The sequence below is a fragment of the Rhipicephalus microplus genome, chromosome 3 (assembly GCF_043290135.1).
Source record: "Rhipicephalus microplus isolate Deutch F79 chromosome 3, USDA_Rmic, whole genome shotgun sequence".
Taxonomy (NCBI): domain Eukaryota; kingdom Metazoa; phylum Arthropoda; class Arachnida; order Ixodida; family Ixodidae; genus Rhipicephalus; species Rhipicephalus microplus.
The window spans coordinates 40,544,246-40,557,655 of record NC_134702.1 but is presented as its reverse complement, the minus strand read 5'-3'; the positions used below and the strand labels follow the sequence as shown (position 1 = coordinate 40,557,655).

General features: G+C 46.2%; 1 protein-coding gene across 1 annotated transcript in view; it reads right to left on the bottom strand.

The window, feature by feature from the left end:
- The window catches only part of kz (putative ATP-dependent RNA helicase kurz), a 36,139-nt gene extending 22,925 nt beyond the window's left edge, over nucleotides 1-13,214 (bottom strand). Inside the window, exons 1-6 of the mRNA XM_075889315.1 lie at nucleotides 13,030-13,214; nucleotides 12,357-12,542; nucleotides 11,172-11,272; nucleotides 4,523-4,946; nucleotides 1,544-1,692; nucleotides 581-767 (exon numbers count right to left, since the gene is read on the bottom strand). Of these exons, the coding sequence (XP_075745430.1) occupies nucleotides 581-767; nucleotides 1,544-1,692; nucleotides 4,523-4,946; nucleotides 11,172-11,272; nucleotides 12,357-12,542; nucleotides 13,030-13,113 (1,131 nt within the window). The 5' untranslated portion in view covers nucleotides 13,114-13,214. The remainder of the gene's footprint in view (nucleotides 1-580; nucleotides 768-1,543; nucleotides 1,693-4,522; nucleotides 4,947-11,171; nucleotides 11,273-12,356; nucleotides 12,543-13,029) is intronic.
- Between the last annotated feature and the right edge of the window lie 196 nt (nucleotides 13,215-13,410).

Below are 13,410 nucleotides of genomic sequence, written 5' to 3'. Positions count from 1 at the left end.
ACCTAGACGAAAATTCAACAAACCAGGAATCTTTGTTAGGTACAGATTAACGGATTACAAGCAGGCCATGCTAAAGACATCTGCAATCAATGTTCTGCAGGTGAAAGAACGCGTTCCAGTTAGAATCCAAGCAAAGATGAACTTCGCTGACTAGCAACTGTGGCAACAGCACAGTAAAAAAAATGTCCCTCTCTATGAAGCAACGGAAGCACCGTGCACAGGTATCAAGTTTTTCAGGCTCTTTCTGATCCCGAAAATTATGTACCAGCTATTCACATTTATGTACCAGCTATTCACAAAAGAGCATCAGCAGCTGTAATTTTTTCTTTTTTTTTTTTTGCATTCTTTTACTTACCAGGCACTTTCCAATGGCAAGCATGCTGTTTTTAGTGTCACGAAATAGTCATTTACCAATACAAGAAAAATTACATTTTTCTTCAGTGTTTCTTTAGGCTTTCACACATTTTCACATCGCATCAGTAAATGTTAGTTCTGATGACCTGAATGACCAAGAGAAAGTGCTATATTTTTCTGGGTGGCGTGGCATGGAGCTGATGCGAAACACATCGAGTACACTTACGTTTTGAATCTCTTTCAGGAGGACGCCGTCGGTCATAAATTTGATCTTGGTGTCGCGAGAGACATTGCCTTCGAAACGGATTTGATACGAGACCTCGGACGACGAAAGGCTCATCTCCTCGGCAACTCGCTTTGACATGGACACGGCGGCCACACGTCTGGGCTCGGTAATACCCACAATTTTTTCCCTGCAAGACAGTAGGTAATAGACAGCTTGTAGTCAAGACACAGCCTTTACGTGCATTACAACACTGTCAGGTGAGAGTAGGTCAATCAAGTGCTTTTCTAATGCGATCGCACCTTCCCACAGGCCTCGCCCTACTGGGGCACCACCATGTTAAATCTCTCTATAGAGTTCCAGACATCCTGAAAGACACTAGACAGTGCAATATCTGGCGGTGAAGCACTACTCTATGGTAATCTGTTCTCATGTCCTGGCCTCTGCCTTGGTGAATTTGAGGCTACCGACAAGAACTGTACACACATAGCAGTAACTCATCTACCCGAAAGCAAATTGTGATTAATTGCATCCTGTATTCTCGGACATCACCTTTAGAAGCTTCCTTTTTGTAATCCACAGAAATTCTACACCCATTGGAGTGTCATCAAAAATCAAAACAAATAAAAAAAGAATAACAGAAAGCTGAGCTAATTGGCAGTAATTCATGATAAAAAAGTAGGTGTGGAAACACGGACACAAAAGAGAAGTCAGGACAGCATGGCGTTAGTGTTGCCTGACTTCTCATTTGTGTTTGTTTAGTGCCTGCATGCCCTGTCTTAAAAGAAAGCGAAGCAGGGTGTCCTTCAGTTTCGGCCGCTACTCAAAAGGATAACAGCAGTAGCCAGCTAACCCATGCAGCTAGGACAGCACCATGCACTGGGTAACTGTTCGTTAGCTTTTCCACCTGCAAGCATTCTACAAATTCAATGAAGCAATTTGGCGAGCCGCCAGTAATTTGCATACCTGGAGTATCCAGCCTCGTAAAGAAACTGGGGAACCTGTGTTGTCTTGCCCGAGCCAGTCTGGCCACAAATCACCACAACGTCATTTTGAGCTATGGCTTCCATTATTCTTTGTTCTTCCGCCAGGATTGGAAGCTTGTGGCGAGCTTTCTGAAAGGAAATAGCAAACACACAAAGAAATTAAAAGCAATGTGGGTGCTGAATAACCCACTCAAACCAGAAGTAGAGGGACTGTGGGTGTACAGACAGGTCTGGTCCACTGTGCAGGGCATGTCTAGATTTTACTGATTGATTGATATGTTGGGTTTAACGTCCCAAAACCATCATATGATTATGAGAGACACCGTAGTGGAGGGCTCCGGAAATTTCAACCACCTGGGGTTCTTTAACGTGCACCCACATCTGAGCACATGGGCCTACAGCATTTTCGCCTCCATTGAAAATGCAGCCACCGCAGCCGGGATTCGATTCCGCGACCTGCGAGCCAGCTGCCGAGTACCTTAGCCACAAGACCACTGCAGCGGGGCCAGATTTCACTGTCATGCAAAAGCACAGAAACTTAGCTGTCCATAATAAACTCAAACCTCATTATAACAAAGTTGGACCTTACATAAAAATAAGTTCGTTATATCCGAAAATTTGTTATAGCTGTACATTTTTAACATTGTACCTATTTATAGTTAAGAATGACACATTTGCCCAACAATCAGTAATATATCTATTGGAAGACTATTTTTAATTTAGTTCATTACAATCGATATTTTCTTATATCCAGGTTCATTATATCAATCTTTGAGTGTACTACTGGTATTTTACAGTTCTCGATTCCTTTTGACAAACTGGTGACATGCATGAACCACTACACATGCGTGGTAAAGTGGCGCGTATAAACACGATCTGCTTTCGTGCTCATCTCCCACTGTTTGCAGCATGTGTTGTGTGTTTACAACTAAGTAGTTCCCGCAGATCAAAACATTTATAAGATAAGTGGTTCACGAGGTTTTCCGCATTATCATTCCGCAGTTAGTTACTCAGAGTGGTGAGCTTTTCATTGTGCTAAAGAAAACAGGCACCGCAAAAATTGGTTATTGGTCCTTTGTAATTGCATAAAATCTACAGAGAGGTTGCAACACCAAATGTATGCTCCGGAACAATAAGTATGTTTGTTTTTTCCCCACAAAAGCTACCCACGTGGCCTGTAGCACGAGCCTTGAAGTGAGAGCATTCACAACACTGTGCTAGCACGGCAAGCCTAGCGCAAAGTAAACACTGCTGTTACTCACAAAAAGCAATGAGCTTAGCTGATCGCACGAAATCTCACGAAGATATCTAAAAACATAGCCGTCTGAGAACACATCCCCAGTTTTCTCAGCTGGGCTAACTCGTTTTCTGTGCGCTGAGTTTGTAGGTACAGCGTGCAACAAGTTTTAGAGTCTAACAGTCTAAAACCACTCGTACAGTGACCAACCAGGGCGTCAGAATGATTTTTTTTTTCTTTCGGTTTTAGTTTTAAGCTACCACCAAAAGTTCCGTTCCGTTTCTGTTTCAGATAAAAAAAAAAGAAAGTTCTGTAATGGTTTGTAATGCTACTTATTTATGTGCGAAATTTTTTCGAATAACGATAAAAATATTAATTTTGTCGTATAGCTACTCACAAGAGTAAGAAATGTTCTTCCCAAATTCTTGAGAGGAGCACAGATAATTATACCACAAATTCCTACGAATCAGCGCAAACTAGTGCCCTTCTAAATTACAGCAGACTTTCTCAGAAGTTGTAGTGGAGCAGACGCTCCACTACAACTCAACACAACTTACTACACAAAAGTCAATTATAAATTTTTTTGAGCAGGCACTCCCTTGTGTCAAAGGAGTGTCATGATCTCAGAAGCAACCCGTCATAGAGTGTACCTCTCAAATGCGAGACCGCTGTACATATGAAAACCAACTTCAGCGCTAAAAACGCTTTCTCCAAGCTGGCATGCGTTACAGGCACACAAAAGTCCCCCTGAGTTCATACAAAGATCTCTGGTTGCCACTGCTTTCGTTTTTCGCACAATATCAACGCATCACTACTTAGGAATTCCCACCGAAATACGTGCTAGTAGACGTGCATTAGTGCTTGCGCTATATGACCTCTGTTATTGGAAAGTCATGTTTCCACTTGAATAAAAAGCAATAAAAAAATTCGGTTTCACTCAAGAACGAAATGATAGATTTCATTTCGGTTACCTTTTCGTTCCAGTAAAAAAATATCGTTTTTTATTTGCGGTTTTCGTTACATTCCGATGTTCTGGTCGTGGCACCAAACATATTACTAAATATTGTATTATTCTCTGCATAAGATTTAGGAATTGACAAGACTGTTGCTACTGAAAGGATCGCTAAAAAAAATCAGAACACGTTCACAGATCGAGGGATCAAAAGTGCTGCGGTATTTCGGGCACTCCACAATAATATTGCCTAAGGAAATGACACAAGAAAGTAAATTCTTATCAAACTAATCCCAACAATAACTTTTATTTGCTGATATTACGGCACAATTTTTAGGCTTACAAACTACTACTTCACTTGAGTGCACTGGCTTTTTGCATATCTTTTTTTTTCTCACACCAGCATTTCATAAAAGGGGGACCAAGGGAATACGCTGTCGTGTTGCGGCTAAGCGGCTCCAATGAAGAAGCGGAAGAAACCCATGACGGGTGGCCGGTGCGGCAGGCGGGAACACCAGATAGCTACAGCACGGCGGGGTCGGCGTTGAGCGGCGAAGAATATACATTCAAGTGCTCATCACACACTGCTCAAACACTTTTTTTACACAACACCTCGTGAGCGCCCTCACGGTGTGCACGATGGTACCATCGCTGCTTAGCGAGGTGCCACTCAGCGAATTGGATAACCAAACCAGAACTAGACAAAACAATCCACAACATATACCAAAAATGAAATTGGGCCACTTAAGAGAGCAAGGAAATCGACTTACTTGGACCTCTTCAGTCCTGTGAACAGGCATAAAAACTGATGGCTTGGAACATTGAACAGGTTTCACTTGAGGCTGCTGTTTGCTTTCCGCTGGTGTCGCTGCGTCAGTGTCAGCATTTTTTATGCCCACATTGGCTGCACCTTCTGCCACGCCATCACTTTTCACATTGTCACTGCTCTCTTCTCCGTCTTCCTTCCCTTCCGAATCATTCTTGCCACCACCAGACCCCTCCTCGCCAGTGGACTGCTCGTCGTCATCCGTCGCATCATCTTCAGATTCGGATGATTCCGAATTGAAACCCAAGACATCGTCCCTGTCGATGCGGGCTCTCTTGGGTTCCATTCGCCTGCTTCCTTTGACGCTGCTTATTCGTGTTGGCCCCTTCTTCTCGTCCAACTGAGGCGCTGTTGTGAGCTCGCTTAGGCTGTTGGAGAGAGAGAGTGAAGATCTCTATAATTACAAGACAGCCAAGGATAAGTTCCTTCGGTCTGGGATGCCTTGGGCTCAGGCAGAGTCATGGGGCCTCACAACCAACTTTAGCAGGAGTGCAAATCTGGACATTGTAAAATTCTGCCCCTCATCAACTCTGATTGGCCCAGAGAACTGATATGACCTCTCTGGTACGCTTAAAATTCCACTATAATAAAATTTGAGGCAGAACATGTTCAGAATAGCACCCCTGATATTGGGAGTTTTTTGAACCAAGAACAAGATAATTACCACTGTGCTGTCCAGCCTCTTGTAGGAGGCAGGAGAGGACAGCCAATTTTGTAGAGAATGTGCATGCAGTGTGATGTGTGCAGATGCTTTAGTCCCTAAGAAATGAGTTAAAATTGAAGCAGAAATACCACCGACGTTGCATATAGCGAGAGAAAAACAAAATGAGGCAGCCAGTAGGAGGTGGCGTTATAGTATAAATTTGACTAGAAGGTAGCAGGTCGAGAGAAGGGGAGATGTATCATACAGCCAATTCAGTGCCAAATGTACTGAGAATTCTTTGTAACGTACATGTTTTATGACACAGAAACAGGGTAAAATAACAGAGCGAAATATAAATCTTCTTGCATGTCTGGTTTCATTCAAAAGGCATAAAAACAGTGACTCGTCATCAATCACTGAAGGCGAATCACCAAAGTTACATGCATAAAACATGACTAATGAAAAATATGCACTTTATATCGCTATTGCCCTTTAACTGTATGGCAGAACTGTGCAGCATTGAGACCACAACTGTTTCTTTTTAAGTTACATAACGACCAAGCAATATTGTGACGTGCTTGCCCAAGAAAGACGATGACAGTTGTGCATGTGCCACGAAGGACTACGAAATGGACGAAGAAGAAGAACTCGCTTGTGCGTTCTAATTAAAAAGATCGACCTGCTTCTGGTGTCTCAGTCTCTACGGCAAGACCTCTGTTTTGACGTCGTGACACTGGTGGAGGTGCGGGGTACAACCGGATGCAGGACAGTCTTGCTCGGACCCGTTCATCTAGTCCAGAGACCCAGCCCCTCGTCACGACTCCGGTGCACCGATTCAGTCGGCGCCTACTAGGCCTAAGTCCGGAGTCCGTACCTGTTCCGCCTCTAACCAGCATGGCAGCTCCTACCACATCCACGGCTACCCTTCCATCGCAGACCACACTTCCCTCCCAGGTGACTCTTGAACATCCTCGCGTTCCTGAAGTTTTCCATGGGGAAGAGTACGAGGATGTCGAGGACTGGCTCGAACAGTTCGAACGGGTGGCTGTATCTAACCACTGGAACGAACAGCATAAACTTGGCCGTGCATATTTCGCCCTGGAAGATAGCGCTCGCACGTGGTACGAGAACCACGAGGCTACTTTCCAATCTTGGGAAGATTTCCGCCGAAAGCTTCTCGCCACATTTTTGAACACGGACCGACGGGATCGCGCACAGCAACTGATTGAGGCTCACGCACAAAAACCCAACGAAACAGCCGCCATGTACGCAGAGGGTATGATCCGTCTGTTTCGACGAGCTGATCCTGACATGCCCGAGGTGAAGAAGGTGCGTCACCTGATGCAGGGTGTAAAAGAACCAGTGTTTGCGGGCCTCGTACGAAATCCACCTACAACAGTAGATGAATTCATAAGAGAGGCGACTGTCATCGAGCGCGCACTGCGACAACGATACCGACACTTTGACCGCCTGCCGAACCACACGGCAGTAAGTGCTGCAGCTCAGAACACTGCCGTGTGTGAAAGTTCCCTGCGACAAATGATTAGGGAAATACTGCGTGAGGAACTTCGGGCCCTCTGCGTCCCTCCTACCCAACCGCCCGTCGCATCTGTTGCCGAAATCGTCCGCCAGGAGTTGAGGCAAGCCGTTACACCACCGGCGCCAAGTCCTGAGCGACATCCAGCGAGCTACGCTGATGTGGTCCGTCGTCCTCCACCGTCAATTGTGGCGTCATCCTTCCAGCTACGACCAGCGGCCGTACCTTTGTGGCAACGGGATTCCATGAGACGACCACCAGTACGCCGAACTGACTTGTGGCGCATGGCCGACCGTCGACCTATTTGCTTCCGCTGCGGAGAACCAGGTCACATTGCTCGCTATTGCCGTCATAGCGATTCCGGCTTCGGGAACTTTTCTCGTCCCGCTTCTTTCCGCTCTGAAGACCGTCGTGCCCACGATGCCGATCAACTGTCGACTGGCCAAGCAACTACACCGCGTCGCTGGCGATCTCCATCTCCTGCGCGTCACCGTGACTTCCCTCAGAGCTACGCGGACGTCACCAGAGGCCGTTCGCCTAGCCCGCGCCGGGGAAACTAACTGCTGCGACCTCCAGGGGCAAGGTTGCCAATCGTCGAGACACCGAAAAGTTCCCCCTATCATCGCAAGAAGGTATGACGACAACCACGACGAATACGACGACTAATACTAATGCCACTGAAGTTGTACGTGCTGATCTTGGCGTTTTCATTGACAGACATTACGTTACAGCACTGGTCGACACTGGCGCTGACTTCTCAATCATGGGACAAGAACTCGCCGACCACCTAAGAAAGGTCAAGACATCGTGGACAGGGCCACACATAAGGAGTGCTGGTGGTCAGCTGATGATTCCCACGGGTAAATGCACCGCTCGACTTCGCATTGGGGATTCTAGCTTCGTGGCCACTTTCGTCCTGTTGCCAGACTGCTGTAAAGAGCTAATTTTGGGCATGGATTTTCTTCGAGATCATAACGCTATTATCAACATCCCTCAACGTATGGTGACGTTTTGCACACATCCGTATGTCGACGACAGCAGCGGCGAACTACGCGGCAGTTTGCGAATAGCCGACGATGTGACGCTCCCACCGAGATCCTGCTGCCTTGTGTCTGTGTCCAGTGGGTGGCCTTCCTATAAGGATGTGATAGTGGAGCACATAGTCGCTCTTTTGCTCACTCAAGGCATTTCCATCGCGAGAGGCATCCTAACGCTTACTGGTGGACAGGCAGAAGTGCTCCTTAAAAACTTCTGCGACGAGCGCCGTCAAATCCAGAAGGGTACCGCAATTGCCTACTTCGACGATATAGACCAAGCCGGGGATTGCTGTGCTTTGCAACCAGATGACGCGACAGTCCCTGCCTCGACAACTTTGTCGGTGGACATCTGCTCCACGCTACCGTCCTCTGATAAAAAGCGTCTGCTTGGACTTATACACCAATTCGAAGACTGCTTTTCACGTACGTCAAAGGTCCAGCGGACACCATTGACCAAGCACCGCATCATCACCGAAGACAACACGCGACCGATTCGGCAGAACCCCTACAGTGTGGCTCCGAAAGAACGCGAGGAGATTCAGAAGCAAGTACAGAAGATGCTCGTGGATGACGTCATACAACCTTCCAAAAGTCCTTGGGCGTCCCCCGTGGTTTTGGTCAAGAAAAAAGATGGCAGCTTGCGTTTCTGTATTGATTATCGCAAGTTGAACCAAGTCACGAAGAAAGACGTCTATCCACTGCCTCGCATAGACGATTCACTCGATCGGCTGCGTGATGCGCGCTATTTCTCTTCAATGGACCTCCGAAGCGGCTACTGGCAGATAGAAGTCGACGAGAGAGATCGTGAAAAAACGGCCTTTGTGACGCCTGATGGCCTTTACGAATTTAAGGTGCTTCCTTTTGGGTTGTGCTCGGCGCCAGCCACTTTTCAGCGTCTCATGGACACCATACTATCGGGCCTGAAGTGGCAAACATGCTTGGTCTATCTGGACGATGTTGTTGTATTCTCAGCATCATTCGAGGAACATCTCAGCCGTCTATCCACCGTACTCCAAGCCATGCGCTCGGCCAGCCTGACTTTAAAACCAGAAAAATGTCATTTTGGTTTCAACGAACTCAGCTTCCTAGGCCACCTCGTCAGTCACGAGGGTGTTCGACCTGACCCGGCCAAAATAGACGCTGTAGCGCAATTTCCTGCACCCCGTGACAAAAAGGCTGTGAGACGCTTCTTAGGGTTGAGCGCCTATTACCGGCGATTTATCGAGGACTTTTCGTCTATTGCGGCGCCATTGACACGACTCACACGTGAGGACGTCCCCTTCTTTTGGGGTGAACAGGAGCAAATGGCATTCAATGAACTGCGACAACGCTTGCAAACACCTCCAGTCCTTGCACACTTCGACCAGGACGCCCCTACAGTACTTCACACTGACGCCAGCAATGTAGGTCTAGGTGCCGTTCTGGTGCAGTGGCAAGACAGCTGTGAAAGAGTAATAGCCTACGCCAGCAGAACTCTCTCTCGCACGAAGGAGAACTACTCGACCACCGAGAAGGAGTGTCTCGCCGTGGTGTGGGCAGTCATCAAATTTCGTCCGTATTTGTACGGCCGCTCCTTCAAGGTTGTTAGCGACCATCACTCTTTGTGCTGGCTCACCAACCTTAAAGATCCATCTGGTCGTTTGGCGCGCTGGAGCCTAAGACTTCAAGAGTTTGACATGACCATCGTCTACAAATCTGGGAAGAGGCACACCGACGCCGACTGTCTCTCACGGTCGCCAGTGGAAACTGTCGCTCCTGATGACGAAAACATCGACGCGGCATTCTTGGGAGTTGTCAACACAGCCACTATTGCACGAGAGCAGCGCAGTGACCCTGAGCTGCTACCACTCATTGAATATTTAGAAGGACGACGTAAAGACGTGCCGCGGTTATTTGCTAGAGGACTGCCATCTTTTTGCTTGCGAAATGATGTTCTCTATAAGAAAAACTTTTCACCAACTGGTAACCCGCACTTGCTCGTCGTGCCTGCCTCTCTTCGAAAAGAAATTATGGAAGCGTGCCATGATGAAGCAACTTCTGGTCATCTAGGCTACACCCGAACATTGTGCCGACTACGATGCAAGTACTACTGGCCAAAGTTACCTGCTGCTGTTAACCATCACGTGCGAACGTGCACCGACTGCCAAAGACGCAAAGCGCCTTCCAGCAAGCCAGCCGGTCTTTTACATCCAGTCGAAGCACCAGAAAAGCCATTCACCCAGATTGGAATGGATTTCCTGGGTCCCTTTCCAACTTCCACAACAGGGAACAGATGGATTATTGTGGTCACTGATTACCTGTCCCGTTATGCGGAGACTAAAGCTATGCAGCGTGGCACAGCAGCAGAAGCCACTCAGTTTTTCATCGAAAACATCGTCCTTCGGCATGGCGCTCCGACAACAGTGATCACAGACAGAGGACCTGCCTTCACCGCAGAGCTTTTGGAGTCGGTTCTCAGACTCAGCGGTACAGCTCACCGGAGAACAACTGCATACCATCCGCAGACAAACGGACTGACGGAGCGCCTCAATAGGACCCTCACAGACATGATCAGTATGTACGTTCACACAGAACATAAAAACTGGGATCAGATATTGCCGTACGTGACCTTTGCTTATAACACCGCTCGACAAGAAACCACTGGAATGACACCGTTCAGTCTGATCTATGGTCGCGAAGTCACGACAACATTAGACGCCATGTTGCCGCATGAGTGTGACGACATCCATGTAGACGCCGAAGAATTCACTCAGCGTGCCGAAGAAGCCAGACAGCTCGCGCGCGTGCGCATCTGTCATCAGCAGCATCAAGATGCACAACGCTACGACAACCGACACAAGTTTGTTAGCTACTCACCAGGCGACAAAGTGTGGGTCTGGATTCCGATACGTCGACGTGGACTGTCTGAGAAACTGCTAAGACGGTACTTTGGTCCATACAGCGTCACGCGACGCTTGAACGACGTGAACTACGAAGTTGTTCCCGACACTAATTGTAGTTCTAAGCGCCAAAAGCGTTTGCCCGAAGTCGTGCACGTCGTGCGTATGAAACCATATTTATCGAGTTAATTAGCTCCCGGTTACCGTTTTCGTACGACCACTTCATACGCCTGGTAGAGCACCTAAGTTGCGCATCGGGACGATGCTTCTTTCGGAGGGAGGCAAATGTCACGTGCTTGCCCAAGAAAGACGATGACAGTTGTGCATGTGCCACGAAGGACTACGAAATGGACGAAGAAGAAGAACTCGCTTGCGCGTTCTAATTAAAAAGATCGACCTGCTTCTGGTGTCTCAGTCTCTACGGCAAGACCTCTGTTTTGACGTCGTGACAATATGACGTAGCTTTTTAGAAATCACAGCTCTGGTAATCCTCTTACCGTTTCAGACCTTTGGTCTGCATGGCGGACGTGGAAATCAGCATAGAAAGCTCCTTCTGGCTGGCCTGTGATTTCTGAAGTTCTTCTAGAAGGTGAGCCCTCTGAATTGAGTGATAAGGTGAAAAATATATAAATTATAATAAATAGCATTACTGAGCAGAAAATTACTCGAACTGCAAATATCTGAACAGCCTGTAAATACATGATTTTAAAGGAATAGGCATATAGGTGACACAAAAATTAATGAAAGGTGAAGTACACTGATTGGAACATTTTTTTATGCAGTCAAGGAACTTTGCTAATACATGTGTTTACATAGAGCCATTTTTGGAGCTGCACATTTTATTTCCCTTTCCAAACACTAAACTATGCCAAGTTTACATTCAAAAATATTTTACTAATGGCTGCACCCCCCCCCCCCCCCCCGAGTTATAATTTCTGAATTCAATTTCTATATATTACGTGACGTGTATGCTTTTTTCCCCCTAATGTGACTCAATGCTAAAGAAAACTAAAAATAAAAATTTGGGAAAGACTGCGAAAAATAACAATACTGACAAAAGAGACATGAGCAGTTTGTTACAGAGACCTAAGTAAAAATGCAGTACCAGGTGCTAGTTGTAGAAGACAGATGCAAAAAATTTTGAAGTCGTAAAATGTAGTGCTACTCAGCCCACTGCTGAAGCGTAGTGCAATTGATCGAATTTAGAACTTCCATTGAGAGATCACAAACCAGTGCAAGTGTGAGTTATATCGTACTGCACATGCTTCAACAATTCTAAAAGGCATCTTCAGTGGAAACCCAGACCCGCGAGTGCATTGAATGCATTTTTTAACTTACGTGCTGCAATTTAAACTGCCCTTTTCATTGATCCTAATATTTCAGCCCTTCAAAGCTAATTCAATTGTCTATTTGACAACAATTATTTTTCACCAGAAAATAAACTTTGCACATTAACGTATGATCTTTGGATGGAGAAATCTGAGGCGGTCAAGCACAATGTCTGGGATATTAGAAATGGTTGATCAATTTACATTTCTCTCGTTTTGAATTTCAACACATATTTGAAATTTTGCGCAAGTACTGCGTCAGCCTGACACGATGGAAACACTATAAGAAATGTGTCAGTACAATGCGAGTACAAAATGATAATAGTAAATTTGATTAGGTGTTTAAAAACGTACGTTGATCTTTTTGCTCTTCTTTTCCAATATCTTCTGGAGCAGTTTCTTCTTCTTCTTGGACAGCTTTGGGGCCGCCTTGACGTCTTGTGGTTTGTTGGCTTCTTTCTTGCCAGCTTTCTTGGAAGGCAGTACCAAGGCATTGCTGCTGTCGTACTTGTCCTCCCTAACGTCTAGTCGCACTTCGACCTGCAGGCAAGATGGCAAGCCATGGATCATCTCCACTAACTGTTTTTTTTTTTTTTTTTTTTGCGAGGACGACACTTAGTTTAGTTACGCGTTTCTGCGACGCATTATACCAGGCACACTGTACGCAACATTTCCGATAATACAGAAACGACATCACTCGTTCTAAATTTACCGCGGGAAATGGTGACAGCTGGCGAACTTAAAGTGATTGACAACACACACGCAACACAACCATGAACACTGCACTGCGTCCTATTGAGCAACACGCTTATCGTGATCCTTACACACTAATTCAAGTAAGAACATTTTTTTTTTAACCACCAGCAAAATTTTCGGATGTCACTCGATACCGTTTCCGCGGCCATATATCTTAGCGGACACAGTATATGCGACTACACTAGCAGAACATCACAAGCAGTGCAGATACCCGAGATCGCGATTACTACTTTCGGGACGCTGCGACGTAAGTCACTAGCTAGGAACTGACCTGCGCTGGTTTGTCGTTGTCCGTGGACGCTTTACCTTGCGAGCCTCTTGCTTTGGCATCGTATTTGCGGCGCGATCGACCCATTCCGCTGGAGATCGCACAACGCTACACGACACTAGAGTGTACCAGAAGTAACGACACTCAACGAAACGCACGTGGATCGAGTTGATGCGCTGAAAGGCACATTGTTGCTATCGTAATAATAGAAACTCGCCAGAAAAACTTTAATGTAGCGCCCAATTTAAAAACTTTCGCATGTTATTTGCCGCAATTTTTATCACGCATTTTCAAGCTGTTTTATGCTTTGTAAAATGTTTTATAACTTTTAAATTTGTTTAAACAAAATACAAAAAAACAATTTGCGATAGTGTAATGATTGTT